At 45.2% G+C, this 21,856-nt stretch overlaps 1 protein-coding gene across 1 annotated transcript in view; it reads right to left on the bottom strand.

The window, feature by feature from the left end:
* The window catches only part of LOC144820268 (purpurin-like), a 220,035-nt gene that overhangs the window by 13,602 nt on the left and 184,577 nt on the right, over nucleotides 1-21,856 (bottom strand). Inside the window, exon 5 of the mRNA XM_078677855.1 lies at nucleotides 11,532-11,744. Within this exon, the coding sequence (XP_078533981.1) occupies nucleotides 11,532-11,744 (213 nt within the window). The remainder of the gene's footprint in view (nucleotides 1-11,531; nucleotides 11,745-21,856) is intronic.

The raw sequence follows: 21,856 nt of genomic DNA, 5'->3' as shown, positions 1-21,856 counted from the left end.
ATCACTGGCTTTCACATCATTTACTTTTTTTTTTTTCCTATTTTTTAAAGAAATAATTAAACAATAGAGGTGGGAGATTCAACAAACAATTAATAAATAATCAGAGTCAGCACTCGATTCTCAAGAACAAAAACCAAACAATTATAAAATTTGATATGAAACCCGAATGAAGTCTCAAATTCCAATTTTTCATTGTGGCGCATTTATCCCACAATTCAAAATACATAAATTGGCGGGAGCGCGACTTCCACGTGGTATGATGTAAAAACACCAATTTAAGTAAGAGCGTGAACACCGATGAATCAATCATTTGAGTCCATTCTCGACTCTTTTGTAATAAATAATGAGAAACTCATTTATGGTGTATACAATCGTATAAAAACTCCATTTCCCAGCAACACTTGCATGTCAACCTGGAAGCCAGAGTCCTTTTAAACAAGCTGACCCGGAACTAATGAATGAATGGCGTCTGCACTGATGGCGGCGTTACATTAAGGAGGATACCGGAAAACACTGAAGGTAAACCCGCACGAATGAACTTCTGTTGTTTTTATGATAGTTATTTTAATTAACGATTTCGCGACCTTCAATTTCGGAGCCTTGCGATATAGAACCACCAAGAAGTTTTCAAATACGTCCCTCTAAGTTAATGTTAAACTAAAAACGCACAACCAAGGGCAGCCGTGTGCATATTCCGAAAATATTTTCTCCCCCATACGATGCCGATTCTGTAATTACATTTCGAAATAGACAATCCTTATGTAAGCAAATACTAGCACAATTAGCGGAAAGACGAGACCACGGCGCGAAAAATCACGCATAGATGTGTATTTTTGTAGTCTCCATCCCTACACTATAGACCTCCTTAAGAAACCATCCTATTGGTATTATTTTTTTTTCAGAGTAGTAAACAAGTCAAAACAAAGAAAGACATGATGGATCGAGAGTCTTAAATCAAGTGGACTGAGTAGGAAACACTCGACTGACTTTCTAAGTAAGTGAAATGACTAACTGACCCCTCTAATAAAAGCCTCCTTCGAGTTAAACATCATTAGACAAATTTGCCAATTCTTCCATTTTTTTAGCCTCACGGATGTGAAGACACCACAAAGAAGTTCAGGTATGATCTGAGTATAGTAATTAATCAGAAGGAGGGATAAGGGATCAGAATCTCCGTTTCATTCCCCAAAATTAGTTTCTAGTTATCAAAAAAGGAAACGGACACTAGTTACACCTTATGGCCATTGGTATAAGGAATAAAGGTCAGAGTAGCCTCAAAAAACTCTATGTTATTGTTGGAAGGAGGTGCGGTATATCTGGTTCATCCGCCCCACATTAGAGTTGTGGCAGTTATCATTGGCTACTCCGAAGTAGTGAATTTGCCAGCCTCACCCGAGGCGCCTCTGGTCTAAGGTGCAGTGTCCAGAGAATTTAAGTGGAAAAAGGGGTGTAAAGTAAAATGTGCAAAAAAGGAAAAAATTGTTAAAAAGGGCAAACTGCCCAAAAGTTTCTTTAATAGGGGTTGTTTTTACCACATTAAAAGTTATGTGATACGGTTTTTAGACCGAGTTACTGGGTCTAATAGTATAATTAGTAAGGTACGTCGACATGTTTCAGCTCCTTGGGCCTGGAGGGGTCTATGGAGCTTTCGTCAGGACTAACAAACAACAGAAAATGTACTTACACAATTAGTGTTGTAGTATTTCACGTATATGCACTCTTATTTTGGTTACGTGTTTTGGAAATTCTCCTTCATAATCTGCAACCAAAAGTGCTCCTACTTCACCGGGGTATCGCTTAGGTAGCAGTATGAAGCCCAGAGCCGCGTGTATGGAGGATTACTGCCTTGTGCTGACTCTGCCCCGGGGTAGAGTCAGCACAAGGCAGGTAGGCACAATGGCCATAAGGTGTAACTAGTGTCCGTTTCCTTTTTTGATAACTATGATCTGAGTATATGCAGAGCCGAATGTAAGTTGAGAGTCGCTCATGTAGATGACTGACAGTATTTTATTTAATTTATGTCTTTCAGATTGTGTTGTTTGGTCCTGAAGAGAATCCCCCGATTTCTAGGGATTCGAAACGCGTCGACCCCCCCCTTTTTTCATATTCTTTGTTTATATAGACCAATCGTTTCCAAATATGTATTGTAAATAGAACAATGACTGATGGTCTATTCTATGAATATAATTGGATTTGTGTATCTTTCCATTGAGTGGAGTAGGTTTCACCTGCCAAACATAAACAGAATCCTTGCAGGGCCTATAATATAAAATAAATCTTTAATAGAGAAAAAATTTCCCTCTTCCTTTCTACCACCAATTTTTTGTTGTCTGTCATCAATTGATGTCCGAGAGTGTTATGTGTTAAATGTTTAACCTTCTCTTTTCCACTCCCTGGCATACTTGCCCTCCTTTTTCCAATCTTTTAGCCCAATAGTCCTTTATTGACCCTACATTGTCTATAATGAATGTATTAGACTGAAGCCAAATTATACATTCTGTTGTGTAAAAATAAAAAAACCCTCCCTTTTTTCAAAAAGAAAACAAAATTAAAATAAATGTATCTAACTTTGGTAAATATCTTGACTGAAAGAGTGGTTTGTGGTAATGAGCGACTGGCAGCTCTGGCAGCTCATGACCCTGGTGAAATATTGAATTATTGCACAGTACTGGCAACTCTTTTGTTTATTAATCTATTGGCGCAGCCTTACTGTGCTTCTGCCAAAACCCTAGTTGTTGCTTGGCAGGCCCACTAGTAGCATTTGATTTACAGGCCCTGGGCACATGAAGCGCACTGTACCCGAGACCTACTAGTAAATCAAATACTGTGCCGCTCGCTGAGGAGATTTTGTGTGCCTTGAGGACTTGGTGCACTCTGAAGTGCATTGCCTGGTCGGAGCCCCGTTTTGAGATCGAATTCTGCGTGGGACCTTTGCAAGCGCCGGAGGACGGGACTGCGAGGCCCATCAGGCTGTGCGAGTCCCACCAAGCACACCTGTTGCCTCTTCCCGTGTCTCCGCCCCCCTGCTTGCCTTTAAACTCCTCGCGGCCCCCGCTCCGCGGGTGCCGCTCGCTGAGGAGATTTTGTGTGCCTTGAGGACTTGGTGCACTCTGAAGTGCATTGCCTGGTCGGAGCCCCGTTTTGAGATCGAATTCTGCGTGGGACCTTTGCAAGCGCCGGAGGACGGGACTGCGAGGCCCATCAGGCTGTGCGAGTCCCACCAAGCACACCTGTTGCCTCTTCCCGTGTCTCCGCCCCCCTGCTTGCCTTTAAACTCCTCGCGGCCCCCGCTCCGCGGGGGCCGCTCGCTGAGGAGATTTTGTGTGCCTTGAGGACTTGGTGCACTCTGAAGTGCATTGCCTGGTCGGAGCCCCGTTTTGAGATCGAATTCTGCGTGGGACCTTTGCAAGCGCCGGAGGACGGGACTGCGAGGCCCATCAGGCTGTGCGAGTCCCACCAAGCACACCTGTTGCCTCTTCCCGTGACTCCGCCCCCTATACCTGGCATTGCATTTAACCTGGGCGGATTACGCGTTAGCGGGACGCGTGTGCGGGACATAAGCCCGGGACAAAGCCCGGACTAAGGGCGGACCCTCTGTGGCCCTCAGTGGCTGAGGTAGGCCGGGCTGGGCCCGGTTATTTTCTTCGATAGTGATTGACATTCTGTGTACATACACCTATGGGAAATACGCTTGACTGTTGGAGGAAGTAACCTTTTATTGAGACTGTTCTGCAACTTCCTCGGCTTTAATTGTCGGGCAGTCATTGTTGCATCTCCCGGACTATATTTCTTATTTTAGGAGGACCATATTATTGTCTGTTTTACTCTTCCGGAGGAATTTTACTTTTATAAGATTATTTTGTGGATACATTTGTTTAGAAGATGTCTAAGAAATTGCGGTCTGGTAGGGAAGTGGGTGGTATATCTGGTGTAAACAAAGATATTAATCGCACTAGAAATAAATCTGTAAATAACCCCCCTTTGAAGGGCCAATGCCAACTCTCTGAGTTTTGGGATTTGCCCTCCCCCAAGACCGCTAATTTATCTACACAAAAAGGTTCCTGTGCCATGGCTTTAGGGGTCCATATTCAAGCCACTACATCCCCGCTGCCCTCTCTCGTGCAGCCTGTACTACAACAGTCTGTGCCAGTGGTGTCTCCTCCCCGTGTCCTTTCGGAAGGGAATGATGAGAGTGAGTTCGCCTTCCCAGTACTTGAGAGGGAACTCACTCATTTACCATCTAATCTACCATCTGCGTCTCAAACCCCGCCGAAGGACCAGTTGGGTGGAGACTCGTCACCACTATCCATTGACTTTGATCTCTGCGGCCGTTATGTTAGTACAGGGAAAGTGGAGTCTCTGGCCCCTATTAAATCTTCGGGGGGTCTTACTCCATCTGGACTATTGTTGTACAGCAGTACCCCCTCGTTGAATGGTCAGGATATGTCCGATTTGTTAATCGCTTCTGGGCCCCCGGGTCTTGATCTATCCGGTATCTGCCGGTCAGGGGTAGCATGTGAAAAACCAATTTCTGAATCTATGATTGCGTTGGAACAATTACTAGCCTCTATTTTATCTCTCTTAGGGAAATTTGTTGGTAACTCGGATTGTATTTTGGAGTCTGTTACCCAAATACTGAAGTCCTTGTTACAAAAGTCACCTGAAACAAGAAGTGTTCCCCCCCCTATGATTGAACATAGCTTGTCATCGAGGGAAATAAATGTGGCTCCAGTGGATTCTGACAAGAAAGCGGGGTCATCGGTCCTGATATCTCACACTGTAGCTATGCCCCAAACTGCAGTGCCCAACTGTATTAACAACTCAGTTCTTGAGATTGTGGAGGAAGATAAATCCACATCTGGCCTTAAAGTAGCTCAAGATCTTGTTCCCATCTTCACGTCTGAAAATAACAAAGAACCTATCAATGATAAACAGGAGGTAAAGGAAAAAAATGGTAAACTCAGAAATAATAAGGGGAATAAAAAGAAACCAATAAGAAAATACAAGAAGAAAAGGCAGCGTCGGATAATTTTTCAAAATTCTCTGACCACACTGGAGAATGAAGTGATCGTTTTAGATCCTTCTTCTATACCCGCAAATGCGGATATTGATATGGAAGTGAACCCCCCCATTTCTACTTTTTTCAAGGTAGAAAGTGAATTGTGTCCGTCAACATCTTTGGAAGGTATTCCACAAATGGGGGGTCCCCTCCCTAGTCGCTCTCTACCGACAGCGACTGGAGGTTCAAATCAATATCAATCGGGGGCTCTTAATCCTTTGGCCTCTCCTTTCTTAGTAGTTTCTGAGAGGGGAGATCGCCATTTTCCGGATTGCCCCTTAACAGCTTTAAAAGCTCCAGTGGAAACTCTTGAGTTAGACTTCTTACCCCTTTTTGACGGGACTTGCCCTTAAATAGAGCTTGGCTCCTTAAGCGTTTTAGTGAGATAGAAAGTCTCCGTCATATCCAAACTAGGGACATTGAGTTAGTTTCCCTATTTGGTGAAGTTAAGGTAACGAGTATAAGGGTTAAATTCTATTCACCTATCATTGTAAATTTGATATTGCAGCAAGCTGAGAACTTTCAACGTACAGGTATTGATATTCTTCCGATTTTCAAGCTTGGTAATATAAACCTGTTTTCTGGGGAGGTATTCAGAGGAGAGGAGCAAAATGGTGCAGCCTCTCCCCTTAGAGACCTGAGGATTTGGGTATCCAAGGGAAAACGCTCGGTCTCCCAAGTGAAGCCACTTCCGCTGACTCAGAATTCCTCTATTTTAGAGGACAATAATCGGTGGAACTGGCTGCAAAGTGCCTTATCTACTAAAACTAAAGATAATCCCAGATTGTTTCAACATCTTTAACACCTCATTAAATATCATTTCCTGGAACGCGGCAGGGATTCACAGTAGCCCAGAGAAATTTGATTTTTTATATTCTCTGGGAGCTGACGTGATCTGTTTACAGGAAACGTGGTGTATTAATACGTTGAAGGTTTCTAAGGACTACTATGCCCTGGAAGTGCCTGCTGTTCCTTCTAAGAAAGGTCATGCTAGGGGGGGTATTGCTTGTCTACTATCAAACAAAATGCAATGGAGATTTTCCCATTATATTGATCCTAGCAAATTTTTCCATGCTATAACCATTGATAATCTGTTTAACAACGGCATAAAGTCCCCTATTGTGATTTTAAATGTTTATATTCCTCCTGAGGAGTGTTTTAATGTGATATTAAAGCAGGTATTTCAATATATTGCCTCAATCAAGAATGTCCCATCTCCTCCGGAAATTATGCTTGTGGGAGACTTGAATTGCAAAATCTCCAATGTTAGTTTGGAACATTTTAGGAATAAACCTAAGGAAGAGGCACATTTTATTCCTCAATCACTCTTCCCTGATAAATTAGTGACAAATAAACGTGGGAACATTTTGCTAAATGAACTAGCGGCCGTCGACGGACTTATATTAAATGGGAGATTTCCGTCGGATGTGCCTGCAAAATTTACTCACAAGTCTCCCTTTGGGTCCTCTATCCTAGATTATGTAATCGCAGACTACGGTCTGTTTCCTTCTATTCAGGACCTTAAGGTCATAGCTACCTCTCTGAGTGATCATAGCATATTGTTTGTAACCATTTCTTTAAATCCTTCGACAATCGCACCTTGGTCTATGTCCGGCAGTGATGCTGCCATCCATGCTTCTCCTGGAAGGTGCTTTTGGAATCCTTCAGCCATTAATGGGGTGCAGGATTTTTTATCCGATACCCTAGTAGTTCTAGATGAGTGGCGTGGGAATGAAATGGTCTACTTTGCAGAATTTATGCGAAAAATTATTTCTTATGCAAAAAAAACTCCCCGACCCAAAAACGGAGTGGTGGTCCCCAGCATCTTGCGTAGCCTGAATAGGGAAATAAACAAATTAGTCCGTGAACAATATCTAGACAGAGTCATGGAACGCGGAAAAGAAATTTCCAGGCTAAAAAGAAAGAGAAGTAGACTCCGGCAAAAAATAAAAAAGGAACGGGAGGATAAGGTATGGATTAGCTTGAGGGAAGCAGTTGTGCATGGCAGGATCAGAGAATTTTGGGCAATAATCGGTAGGGGGTGTGGCTCTAGAGTAAGCCCATCTCCTATCCCTATAGCGGAAGAGGTATGGACTACCTATATTCGGGATCTTTATTCAGGGAATGGGAGTCTAATTGATGATATTGCCATCGGTGCTATCATTAGTAATGATACTGACAGCGGTGCCACTCCTGTGGGTCTTATTAATTATCCCGCTGGAAAAGAAATCGAGATGGCTATAAAAAACATGCGTGTCTCAGGGGCAATGGGCCCTGATGAACTCCCAATGACGGTTTTGAAATCTGATCCTGCAAGGTGGAGTAAAATCTTGTATCCTCTGTATAGAGCCTGTTTTTTGTCTAAAATGGTACCTGCCTCTTGGAGGGGAAGTATCTTGGTCCCTATTTTTAAGAAGGGTACTAGGGATAGTCCTAGTAACTACCGTCTGATTGCTCTCCTCGACTCTATCGGAAAGGTTTTTGCGAAATGTCTTCTAAAATCCCTCTCCGAGTGGGTTGAGGAGAATAATATTTTGCCAATAGAACAGACCGGTTTCCGTAGGAACCACGGTACGTTAGATAACCTCACAGCCCTTCATGTGGTTACAGATAAGTATGTTCAGGTGAGAGGAGGGGTTGTGTATGCCGCCTTTATTGACTTTTCCACAGCGTTCGACAAAGTTGATCGTGGAACGCTGTGGAGAAAATTGGCAGCGCTTGGGCTCCCACTCTATTTGTTGGAGTTGGTGAAGGCTTTACATACAGAGACCTGGTGCAGGGTCTTGTTGGGGGGCGAAAGGGGGTTATCTGATACAATTTTAACTTCGAATGGCCTTAAACAAGGCTGTTTATTGGCTCCCCTTTTGTTCTCCTTATATACGGCAGACTTACCCGCCGCCTTGGCTGCCAGAGAGGGCATTGCCCCGGTGGTGGGGGGGGCACCGATTTCTTGCCTGACGTATGCCGATGATGTCCTCATCCTTGACTTAACTCCTAAGGGATTAGCCAATCGGCTTCATGCTCTGCATTCTTTTGCGGTAGCCCATGCCATGAAGATTAACATTACCAAAAGTAAAGTCATGTGTATAGCTGGCAGGAAGAGGTGCCGATCTGTAGATTATGGTTGGTCTATTGGGGATCAAAAACTTGAGGTGGTAAAGTCCTACACGTTCTTAGGGAAAATTGTTACAGCTAACTTGAGTGAGAAGCTCCATATAGAGCATTGTTCACGCAAAGCTATTGCCCATGGCAAAGGTTTAAATTCCCTATACCATGCAACGGGGAAACGGCACTTTCCGAGTTTATTGGAAGTGTATAGATCCAAAATCCCCGCTACAATACTGTATGGTATTGAACTTATCGAGGTGAAGAAATGGGACTTTTGCCATAAGATTGAGGGGAAGCTCCTAAGATCTCTTACTTCCTTAAATACTGCGTGCTCTCTGGCAGCCTGTAGGCTCGACTTTGGTCTTAGGAGTAGTTGGGTCCAGGGATTATGTGCTCTTGTAAGATGGGTGGCTTGCCTCGCTAGAGCAGAAGTAGGGACAATGAGAGCTCTCCTCAGAATTGAATTGTTGGGTAATTTTAATGAGTTCTCTCAACTTGTTTGTAATTTTAGAAAAGCTGTAACTCTATTAAATTTAGATGAAACTACTCTTTTCCTGTACTCTCCATTACAGTTAAAGTTGGTTTTGAAAGCAGCCTCATGGGACCTATGTTTTCTATCTGATAAAAAATCAATTTGTGAAAAAAGGAATGTAGATCTTCTCCTTGACTCTTATCAGTTGAAACAACCTCAACCCTATGTTTTATGGACCCTACCGCATGATATACGTAGATTTTGGTTTCTTCTACGCTACGATTTAATACCTCTTAATCGATTGTTATCTAAATGGTATGGTTCATCTCCTCTGTGCAATTTATGTAAAGTGAATATTCAGGATTGTATGCATGTGTTATTGATCTGCCCTGCGCTTCGTAAATTGCGCTTTAAATGGTTAAAAGCTATCTGTCTTCGTCTGGGCATTGTCACATTGAATGGCTTTCTCTCTGCACTTTATTGTCCTCCCAATGAAATGTTCTGCTTTCATATTTTTAACTTTTTTAAAGGTTTCCTAGCTATTTATTAATATGTTTCGGGAGATGTTTTGACGTTCCGACTTTTTGTAGTTTTGGTTCACATGTTAGTACTGTATTTATCCTAGGTTTCTCAAACGGTATATGTTTTGTGTTTGCTTTTTGCTTTTTTTCTGAAATGTATTCGCTGTGTGTTGAAGTTTGTACACTTTTATGTGGCCCTCTTATGAGAGCCAAAACATAATAAATAAATTGAATAGTAAATCAAATAAGTGTATCATGGAGAAACCAAATGCCATTCCATTTTAGACACAGAGCACGTGCACTTTAGCACTGGTCAGCAGTAGTAAAGTGCCCAGAGTGCTAACACCAGCAAAAATGAAGTAAAAAACAGAGGAGAAAGAAGGTAAATAATTTGAGCTAACCCCGCAAAAAGTGCCCTTTCCCACACTATTGAAAGGGTTTTTCATGTTAAATGATTTGCATTATATTGATATTAACATGTAAACTTGCAAATGCTATAAACTGTGCATTATTTATGTTTAGATTTCTCACTGCTAATGTAGGCCTTTGTTTAAAAGGGATAAGGTTAGTTGCCATCTTGGTTCATGAAACGTGAACTTTTAAACATAGGCAAAGGTGTAGTCCAAATTAACAAACAACATGTACCTTGACTTTCTTTCCTATGTGAACTGTTTTATTTTAACATAATAAACCATAGATTGTTCTAATTGGTTGCAACAGTACACCTGCAGGGTACAAGGTAGTTCAATGTATCTTTTGTAGCAGATAAATGTGAGTTTGAATGCCGCCTAGAGAAGCTGCATTGTGGAGGATCCTAGATACTAATCAGCTCAAGATGTTATCTTTTTACTCTAACCTGATTTGCCCTTTTACGAGAAGTATGTGTAGGTGTAGCAAATGCTAGAATTGTGTGATTTAAGTCAGTGCGGAGTGGGTTGCAGTCCAGAGCGCTTGTAGAATGCTTACTGAGCAGACCTTTTACGGACTTTGAATAGAGCAGAGGAGATCTGGTATTTTTCTCTTGATGTGTGAACTGATTTTAATCAACCTATCCTTCAAGGCAACTCCTCTTACTTATATGACATTGATTGATTTGAATTTCATATTAACTAATGCATTCATATATTGATCAATATTTGACACTAACTTGATGATTTTGCCATTTGTTAACTTTTAGCCTTTGACAAATCTTGATGATTTAAAAACATCCTCTATTATCATTAATAATGAGCCTAATCCACTTCAAGTTATTTACATATATCGATTTTTTGCCCACCTTCAGATGCGAACTTTAGTTCAGCCCTGCAGCACTTATGGTCCCCAAATTTTAACAAAGCAAGTGCTAACACTGTGACAAGACAAGTGAACCAGCTAGATGTTGTGAATAAGTTGTGCTTGGTGCAAGATGTTTTGAGTGTGAGCAGTGTTGAGGGAGAATGTGCCTGCACGCCAGAGTTGATGAAGCACTGTACACGAGTTATGGAAAAGGGTTAACGTGCAGAATTAAGGGGACATGTTAGCTTTCCTGCTGGGGAGTGTGAAAAACAGGTAGGAATAGGGCCTCCAGAATACATGTGACATTTTATGACACAGCTGTAGTAATGAAGTTTATTATGAGCATTGGCAGCCTTTCATGTCTTTTCCATTTTCTACTGTTTAGTAGTTTTTATTGTTTGTCTTTGCCTTTTTCCTTTTTCATGGGGTGTGTGATTTGATGTTTGTTGCTTAAATGTGTGTAACTTACATATAACTAAATGTATTTCCCTATAATAGCTTGCAGAATGGTGTGTGAAGTTCTGCAGTCATTGTGGAGCTCCTGCCTATTCGCATCATTTGGATTTCTTATGCTGCTGAGGTGACTAAATTCTTCATGAGCTCCTATTTATCTAGATGACATGCAATACATCTTCAATTAACTTTGCATTTGTTGGTCTGATCCTTAGTCCTCACTACACATATCATGTGTGTAGTAAAAGGTGGTCTGGGGTCTTCACATTTGGAAAATACATAATTTCTGTTTGTATCTATTTTATCATGCATTACTGGCGTCACATAGTAAGTGCAACATATGGAATTGAGCCAGCATACATGTAGCATGGCTAGCAGTCTTTGCAGGCAATTTACACACCTTGCCCCATTCAACGTCTGTGAGTTCCACACCACAGTCTGTCACCCATCTGACTATGGCTTTATACATTTATTTGGCAAATCTATCCTTATTGCTCTAAAGAAAGTGGACACCTGCCTAACAGTACTTTCCTTATACCACATACGAGTCAGTTTGTTCGAGGCTGCAGGCTTGTCAGGGACCTCCCTTCATGTCTTAATCCAATATATATATATCTGACCATGTACAAAAATGCAAGAGCACCTGACTGCAATACTGGCTGGAACTGTCCCGCCATGCAAATTTCTTCTTGCTTCTGACGGATGATACGTTGAATCGCTGGTGTAAATCCACGCGGATTGCGGGAGAAAATGATTGAGTATCCATCCTTGCATGTTCCATCAGTTGTAAGACTTCGACAGGCATACGTGATGGCATAATTTTCATAATCGGTGTCAATCACCCAGTAGTTGTCACCTGTAGAATGGAAACAGGAAAACAATTATTTCTGGAAAATCCATCTTATGTCGCAATGTATCGAAAAAATGCTTAAACTTGATATAGCTTTTTTTGGCTCAAGCTAATACAATCAATACCGAGAGGGGAAACAGGTTAGCCAGACTCAGTCATTAATTATGTTATCATTCACCACTGTTCTGCCTACATTCCATCCATTGATCGCTGTAAGTAACTATCATTACTTTGGAACTACCGGAGAATGACAGAGACGACACATGAGTGATGCTTTGATATATGCAGATGCGCAAGGGTTATGGATGCAGAGGTTTATACTGATCCAACAAATCCTTGCAGTTATTGGGTGAGATTGTGCAGGAACAAAACGCTTCACTCAATTATATGTGTAAAAGGCTGCTTTAATGGAACAGCTCTGGAATCTAAAACTTAACCAAATTCACAGGCAATTGTCCCTGCGGACTAAACTAACCTCACTAAAACAATATTACATTCTAAATAACGCACCACTTAAAAACACTTAAACTCCCCCGCCCTCTAACCTCCAACCATTAAACCTCACCAAACCTATCATACTACTCGTACAGCCACTGACATCATCACTCCATCACCCTATCACCCTTGTCCTATCAATCCCCTTGCCCCCTGACTATAGCCCGAGCTCATTGGGATGTGCTCATCTACCCTGCGAGACGCCCATACAGTGTTGACACCTCCAATAAACAAGCATTTACAATGCAACGGTTTTGCCTTTGGAAAAGTTAGAGCTATTAGCATTGTAAATGACAATTTTTTTATTTATGTGTTCGTTTTGAAATCCGATAAATAAATGGCATTGTCATTTACAATGCCAATAACTTAATCTCTCGCAAATGGCACCCACACACCCACAGAGAGCCGCCCCACACAGAGCCCCCCACACACACAGAGCCCCCCACACACACACCCACACAGCGCCCCCACACACACCCACACAGAGCCCCCACACACAGCCTCCCCTCACACCCACACAGAGCTCCCCCACACACCCACACAGAGCCCCCCCCACACACCCACACAGAGCCCCCCACACACCCACACAGAGCCCCCCCACACACCCTTAGAGCCCCCCCCACACCCCCACAGAGCCCCCCACACCCTCACAGAGCCCCCCACACAGAGCCCTCCACACACCCACACAGAGCCCCCCACACACCCACACAGAGCCCCCCACACACCCACACAGAGCCCTCCACACACCCACAGAGCCCCCCCACGCACCAACACAGAGCCCCCCCCACGCACCCACACAGAACCCCCCCCACGCACCCACACAGAACCCCCCACACACTGCGAGCCCCCCACACAGAGCCCTCCACACACCCACACAGAGCCCCCACACACCCACACAGAGCCCCCCACACACTGCGAGCCCCCCTGTGCAAGTTATACACCGTTGTTAGAGATGAAACGCATAGGTAACCAACAGGTGTAAAAAGGACTTCAAAGGTGACAGACTGGGGAGAGAGATGATGATGATGTAGGAGTGAGAGAGAGAGAGGGATTGTGCAGATAAAAGAGGAGTGTGGAAAGGGTTGTACACAGCAAGAAGTCTGAGAGGGAGTGTGTAGATAATAGGTAGGTTTGGGTGGGAGAAGCTCTTTGTGTAACATCAGGTGTACAAGGCTCAGAAGTACCACGTCCCCTAGGACCTCGAACATCTGGTACAGGCCGGATGCCTCGTTCACTCTCCTGAGGACGGCAGTGGTGAGCTGGGTGATGGGGTACTGTGTCGCGGGCCAGGAGACCCCATGATAGCGGTGTAGGGTGATACAACATGTAGTGTGCAGGTGGAATGAAGAATCGAAAAGGATGAGGGTGGGGAAACAACACAGAGGGTGCGGGTGGCGGAAAGTAACATGGAGGTCGGGGTTAGGGGGAAGCAACAGGCGAAAGAACGTCATGGAGCAGGTGGGGAGGAGCACATGGATTAGATTACAAGCGTGGAGCACATCAGTGGTCTTGTCATGAAGTGCGTGGCTGTGCCCTTGAAGAGATGCACACGTATGACGTCAGCATGCACACGTACGAGGAGTGCTCCGGAGCGCGTCTACAGAGGCCTACGTTTGTCGAGTTTTACCTTTGGCCGCCCCGTTCTGGGGCTCTGCGGCGGGACGCCCCTGCTGCCACCGGATCCGTGCAGGGCGGGATGCATCGGGCCACCCGCTGGGCTAGCCTGCTCGTGGGGCGGTGCGGCCGGGCTGGGCGGCGGCGAAGCCAAGATTTGGATGTAGGCGGCCGGGCTAAAGCCGGCGGCCAGCAATAGCGGGGTGGGAGGGCCGTGCTCTCGGCTCACTAGCCGCCGGGCTGGGGTCCCCGGGGCCATGCCCTTCCGCATCTCGCTGCGCCGCCGCCGGCTGCCCACCGTCGCTCCGTTACCCTTTTTCGAGCAAAGGGAGCACTCCCCGATAAGAAATGGGGTCAGCTATGAGAAGATGAGAGTCAGGGGGTCGAGGAGGCCGCTTCCCTATGGGTTTTGGAGCCTGCGGCGGGCGGATGGCAGCGGATTGCGAGAGCGAGCGGCGGCCTCTGTTCTGCGCCGCGGCAGGAAAATGGCTCTCCAGGAAGCGGACAATGAATGGAGGGGCCGATTCCAGCGCGCGGCGCCAAAGCTGCTCGCGCAAAACTCAGAACTCCCGCCGTCTTTTTTAAACTAAATTTGCATAAAGTGATGCCAGTCTCCGCGACGCCCTACGCAATTGGTCAGAATCCGCCGGCCTATCCGGAAGAGAGTGTAGACTTACCACGCGGCGGCGTGCTATACAGCGTCGCTTCGGCTGTTGCCCGGGCAACGCGTTGACTGCCTCGCGGTTGCACCTACTACGAATTGGACACATTTGATTACTTCCGCGATGTGGAGGGCACACTAGTTTAGTGCAAATTATTTAATTGCAAGAGGTGCCACACTAAAAAGCTAACACCTTACCAGGCTAGGAGTATTTCAATGGCGATGTGTTTTTCCTTAACTTAAATATCCACACTGGATCGACAACTAGTATGTTTTCAAAGATAATTTATTTTCTTTCGCAATTATAAAACAAGTCAGGTCCCGGGCCGGCCAGCCAAACACAGGGCGGCCCGGGAAATGACGTCACGGGGGTGTCCCGGGCCGGCAGCCAATGACAGCGCGGCCCGGGACAAAGGGGCGGGGCTTAAAAAAAGCCCGAGAAACGCCCCCGAATCGCGTTTTCCCCGAGAAAGCGCGATTGACAGCCTCTGTCTCCCAATGGCTAGCCTCCATTTATGGAGCTAGCCAATGAGAGACAGAGGCGGGTCATCGATCAGATATAGAACTCAAGAGGTTTTTTAGCGCATGCGCACTACGTGCGCACTTGCAGGCAAAACCTAAAAAAGACCAATGGACTTTTTCTGCCCCACCACTCCTTTTTGAAAATGCAGCACAAAGAATTCCCCAGAAACTGTGCAATTGTTAAGTGAAGCTCAAGCAGATATTAATTCCCTAAAAGCGACTGAGGCGCTCCATCTTGACAAGATAATGCCTGATCTTCTTAAACAACGTCCACATGTTTCAAAACTGAAATGCCAACGTTCAAACACAAACCTCCCATTTCCCAATTTCCTTCTCCAGCTTTCAATACCACTTGACTTGCAAGCACCGATCCACATCCTTCCTTAAAAAACTCCAGTCACAGAATTTGTATTCCTGACCACAATTCTCTCATGGGTGTCAAGTCTGCTTTCATGATCTTCAACAAACCAATACCAGAAAGTTGAAATAAGTAATTTTCCTCAAGGGGATGACCAGTAGATCAGAGCACCCCCTATCCAAAATATACTTAGCTAAAGAAGACAGAAGCTCCCCCGAGTGCCTACTACTCTTTCCAAATAGGAAACTGCCACTTTAGTTCCATCCAATCCTAGCTGCCTTACATAGGTCCTGTCCTTGTTTTGCTACCCAGCCAACAAAGGGATGTCTAACAATTCAAACCAATGAGGTAGTGCTGCGGGGACCTGCCACACAACCTAAGAGGAATACAAAAACAATGACACAGCAATTACACAGGTCTTATTAAGATATTGATTTAAGATCTATTCAACTGAACATACCTCCTGTAACATGACTTACACCTTCCCAGTATTTTTTTCTTCTCCTCAGACACTTCTAATCTCCTTCCCTCAGTCGCTGCTCCTATTCCGAATTAATGATTCCAAAGTCATTTACTGAAAAAACCTAAAGTGTCTACCAGAAATCTCAAAAAACATGAAAAGCTATTAGCAGTGAACAATCCTCAGGCTAAAAATACCTAGCCGGAGGGGCGTAGCCAAGATTCCGGCCAAGTAGGATGTGTCTGCTCATTGCTCCGGCCCTTCGTCCGGGCCCCATACCTACAGCGGAGTATACCAGACCCGGGAGGGGAGGGTTGTTGAGACATTGCCTGCTCCCCCCTACGACAATCCTGCAACATTCTGGGCCGTAATACGTTACGGAGGCTCTGCGAGGAGCACACTCAGTCACAATGGTGACTACGCGGGGCTAGAGCTCCATGTGGGGTATGGGTAGCCCGACTGAGCTGAATTGGGCTACATAGCGAGGCTGCGATTGGGCAGTCGGAGAGGACAGGCCCGCCGGCCCACAATGCGAAGCGCCGCACAGTGAAGCAGGCCGGGTGTGGCAGTGAGAATAGACCTCCCACTTGAGCCCTGGGACACTGGCGGCCTGCTACCGGAGGAAAGTGAGGCCGGATGGTGCTGCAAGAGGCCACGCTGGTGAACAGAGGAGGTGAGCAGGGCCCCCTACGTTCCTCCCCTTCATAGTGACGATCAACAGCTCTCGGTGCCCCGAGAAGCCGGCGTAGGCGGGGGGCGCTCCCACACAACTAGCAGGCAAGACCAGGCATTGGGACTCGACTGGAGAGGTGGAGGGGAGTGGGAGTAGAGGCCCTCACTGGTCCCCAATGTGAGCAGGAGGAGAATCTCTGCACACAAGAACAGGGAAACCCGGACTCTTCGACAGTTATCTGCACAATTTATGAAGCACAGTCATGATGTGACCCCTCCCCTGAATGCGGACATTGGTGCGGTAGGTGGAGGGAGGCCGGAGCTGCACGGTACTTGCCACCGGAGCCCACTAGGCAGACCTTGTGCAGGGTCTCCCAGCGGGCCGCCAGGCTCCAATCTACACCCTAAGGCCTAGAAACAGATGAGCGTAGGGTGAAGCGACAGCTTACTCCCCCCCCACCACCTCAGCTAGAGACAACCGAGGTCTGGGCGCAGTGCGGCAATCAATTTATAGAGGGGTCGGTAGCAGAGTGGTAGAGGGGGCGGTCCAGGAACAGAGTCAGTGGCTCAGACTGAGTAGGTGCTGACACAAGCAGCCCAGGGGCTCTCATTGTGGAAGACTGGATGCCTGGAGGACCTCTCAACAAAGCAAAACTCTCGCAGCAAGTGTAAGAAGTGTGATCTCCAGTCATGGCGACAAGCAAAACAAAGAAGGAACGCTCAGTAAAGGATCTCCTGCTAAGGACCAGCCCCGGAGGTGCTGAGGTGTGCCCGTCCCGGAGTGGAAACCCCACAGACCAGCAGATGGGGGGCAGGGAGGGCCCTGTCAAGTGAACTTTTCTCGAATCCTTATTCACCTCACAGAAAGGAGAATTCCACTCCATGAAGAAGGAGATAACCCTGGAACTTCGGGAAATGTGAAGATACAGACTGAGTGGGTGAAAGGGTAGATGCATTGGAGACGCAGGCCTCAAAGAGGAATGAGGAGATCGACCAGCTACAACAGGAGGTCATTCGCCTTCAAGATCAGCAAAGTTAGGATTTTTCTCAGTTTAGGAGTAGTAAAGTTAGGAGTCCTAACTCTACTATTCCTAAACTGTGAAAAATCCTAATTTTAAGACTTTCAGTATTCACAGAAGGCATTTAGGAGTCCTAAAGTTAGGAGTCCTAACTTTACTACTCCTAAACTGAGAAAAATCCTAATTTTAAGACTTTCAATATTCACAGAAGGCATTTAGGAGTCCTAAAGTTAGGACTCCTAAATTCTGTGAATACCAAAATGAGTAAGTGCCTTCTGTGAATACCAAAATAGTAGTAAGTTTAGGATTTTGTCTTAAGTTAGTTCTGTGAATCGGGTCCCAAGTAAAAGACCAGGTGTGGCTTTCCACCAAGAACATCCATTTTAAGCTGCGTAGTGTGTTCCACCCTCGGTTCATTGGCCCTTACATCATACTGAAACAGATCAACCCTGTCGGGTTCAGGTTGAAACCGTCAGGTATGCTTCGGATCCACCCGGTATTTCACTGCAATCTTCTGAAGCCTGCCCTATCTGCGCGACGGTATACTCCTCCAGTGATGTGTGATGGGGGACTTGAATACGAGGTAAAGAGCATTTGGGATTCCAAGTGGAGAAGGGGTGTGCTGTGGTACCTGGTCTCGTGGAAAGGTTATTCGTCGGAGGACGATTCCTGGGAACCATGGCAGAATGTTCATGCCTGTTGCTGTTCGCTCTTTTCACAGGAAATTTCCGGCGAAGCCTGGCCCTAGGAGGCGCTAGGCGGGAGGGCCTACTGTCAGGAACGGCAGTAGCGGCGCCTACCTCACACGTACCCGGACTATATCTCCCATGAGGCTTTGAGGGGAGGAGATACTTGAGGCGAGGTCTCGCATTGGCCAATGTGCGTAATTCAGGAAGTGAAGCTTTTCTCTTGCAGGTGCGAGAGAGCGTTCCTCGTAGTGTAGAAAGGAGTCTGTTTTCTTCCGGGTTCCGGAGCTTAGAATTGGTTGTTCTACGGTCAGGAGGGGCGCGGAAGCTCTCTACTCAGAGGATCAAGTTAAAAGGCAGCAGGGCTGCCTTCAAATCTGGATCAGTGTTCCCAAAGCGGAAGGTGGTGGTGATGGAACCATGCATTGCCGTGTTTGGATGGGTTTTGTTTTTTCTATTATTGGAACTATAACCGTGTTTGGATTTGGGCAGTTATCTTAGCAGACCACCATGGTGAGATTAACCCCGTGTTGCCGTCCCTAGCGAAGTACTTTGGATATTTGGAACTTTCATTTCAGAGCGGATTGCGGTGGTAGTCAACCACGCATTACCGTGTCTGTGGATTATTCTGGGAATACTTTACTTTATAAAAGGAATGGGCATCGCATTGTCTATAAACTACTAGGGAATCTACAGAGGGGTTTCGTCACTAATATACTTTTGGGGCATACTAAACTTTTCGTGAGGGCATTTCTGAAGTGATGGCACAATGCATAGTCTGAGAGAAGTGATGGTATGTACGGGCAATGCTTGGTTAAGAATGCTATGATGACATGTGGTATTCATTGGTTCACTGATCACGAGAATTCTTTTGGTGCAGGCCCAAGGCATAGCCTGAGAGATTATTTAGTGCAGTGTTTCCCAAACTGTGGTCCGCAGACCCCCAGGGGTCCGTGACACATTCCCAGGGGGTCCACCGGCAGCAGTTTTAAAAGCACTTGAAAGCATCTTGTATAATTAGCAGTTTTTAAACAACAATAAAAGTGTCAAGATAACATCAGTGATTAATGTACCTGCTGGAGAGAGATGAGAGTTTTGTCCAGTGGGAGCTTTGAATTATCTAATGTAGCACAGAGGGTTAATATGCCTACTGCAAAGAACATGTATAATGCATTTTAAAAACAGAGATTATTTTGGTACTGAGCAGTTCATAATTGACAATAGTAATCTAGCACAGTGACCTATAAACTGTCATCAAAGAGCTGCTTGCAAACTGCAAGGAACAAGTAAGTGACATGTTTTTCCCAGTCTTTCATTATCCTGATACTGCTAAAAAGGTAAATTGGGGTGGAAATACATTTTTATTGTTAAAGTCAATGCTAACCACTGTGTTATGTTTTGAATCCTGAGTTTGTGCTTTTTCCAGACCAAGCTCTATTTTAAAATGCCTACCAGTATGAATGACGTGAATTCTACACCTTGTAGTCCCCTTTGCCTTATGTGACAATTTCTATACACTGATTTACATGTATGATTCATTGTCTCTATATGTGTGTGATGTAAAGTGCTCTCTCTCATACATTGATATGAGAGATGCTATAAAAAATGGAATGCATGTGCCAGAGGGGCTATGGAGAGATGAGAGGTACTGTTGGAGGGTGATAGGGGGGAATCATTGAAGAACCCCAAAACAAACTGTTGTATTCTGGTGCATAATATGGACTTAATTTACTATTCTTTAAAAGCTAATACAATTCAATATGTAATGATAACTGTGTTGTACACTGCACCATTGTTTCCTAAATGTTTTTTGGGGGGAGCATCCCAAAGCCCCCTTTGTAGTGGTCAGGCTCACTCACTGCACTTGGTGTGCACCGTATGGGGACTGGTCTGAAAACATTTGCCAGGGCTGCTTTGGGTTTCCAGTCTGGCCTTGGCAGGAGCAGGAGCCTCGTACTGCTTAAAAAAACCAATCATTTAAAAGTTAGTCACGGAGATGCAGCACCTTCCCATTAATTTTCTTCATTTTTTCCAAATTCTTTCAATATAAAATACAACAGAAGTGGCAGAGAGAGTTAATAGCCTCCTTGGCTTTACGACACGCTCCGGCAATTCAGAAACACAGGGCTGCTCCTATATTTACAAGAATACGATGCAGCCCTGTGTTTTGCCTGAGCTCGCGCTAATCTAAACTTTGTGTCCCCAACGCAGGCACCCTTGCACCATAGTGCAAGGGTGTCTGCCTGCAGGGGAAGATTGTTTATGTACAGTAAGGTCCCCCTTCCTGCACATAAACAGTTTTGAAATTCTGTTTTCTCACTTCTATATGTGCTGCTTAATGCAGCACACATGGAAGTTACAAAATGTCATTTTTTTTAAAAGATTGTTTATGTGCAGGAAGGGTCACCTTCCTGAACATAAACAATCGAAGGTGTTTCGCAAAAACGAGGAGAATTAAAGCATTTCTCCTTGTTTCGCCAAGTTAAGAAAAGGTTTTCCCTGGTCTTAATTTTGGCGCTGCCTCCCATTTACTTTGCCCTTGTAAATATGGGCAAGTGTCAAAATCAATGGGTGTTGCGATGGAACGCCCACCGCAACACCCACTGCCCACCCCTTTCACGCCAAGCATTGGGTGAAAGGCGTTGTTATTTACAAGCCAGCGAAGCCCCTATCACCACGGGAATGTCGCAAAAAGTGACTTTCTCATGGCGAGAGGGGCTTGTAAATATGCCCCTAAAATACTTACAAATACGAGTATTTGTTTTGTGTGCACACGTGTTTCTTTTTTTCGAATTACTGTTTTAATGTTTGAATTTTAAATCCTACAAATTGCTTGGGGGTCCCCGGACTCCAGTGGTGACTCAATGGGGGTACGCAGGAGTCAAAAGTTTGGGAACCACTGACTTAGTGGTTATACGAAGTCGAAGGATTGCGATCTGTTAATAAGGTATAGGAAGGGCTTAGTGAAACTTTATGAGAGTAGCCTGTTGCTCGCTTTGTTTATATCTTTGTTTTTTTTTGTTACAGGTTCTTTTTCCCCTGCTGTCCCTTCCCATTCCTTTCCCTCGCCTGATCGCTCGAACACTCTGTGTCAATATCAGGGTGTTGACGATATCAGGAGGTGGACCCTTACTTGCCACAACTGGATCCTGCGGAGTGTATCCTTACAGATAGGGCAAAACACGCTGCTCTTAGGCTCCAACACACTTTTTATGTGGGAGGGGATAGAAGTGGGAGGCTCTTGGCCAATAGACTAAGGGCACAGAGGGGGCCATCCAATATCTCCATTGTTATTGATCAGCAAGGGCAGGAGCAAACCACTGATCAGGTCATAGCTGACACATTTAGGCAATTCTACACATCCCTGTACGGGGTTTAGAAACTAACTGATGATGGTCCTCCCCGATATTTGAAGGGCGTGAAAACTGCTAAGCTGGTCCTAAGTCAAGCGGAAGACCATGAATCCCCAATTAGATTAGACAAAGTAATTTCCACTATTTCTAAATTAAAACGGCTTAAATCCCTGGGCCCGGATGGATTTTCCTCCATCTTTTTTAAACCCTTCTGCTCCATGTTAGCCCCGTTGCTGGTGAGGGTACATAATTCGATTGGACTGTCCACTCTTATACCG

This window comes from Lissotriton helveticus, chromosome 2_1 (genome assembly GCF_964261635.1).
Source record: "Lissotriton helveticus chromosome 2_1, aLisHel1.1, whole genome shotgun sequence".
Taxonomy (NCBI): Eukaryota; Metazoa; Chordata; class Amphibia; order Caudata; family Salamandridae; genus Lissotriton; species Lissotriton helveticus.
The sequence above is the reverse complement of the archived record's forward strand: the minus strand, read 5'-3'. Positions and strand labels throughout refer to the sequence as shown.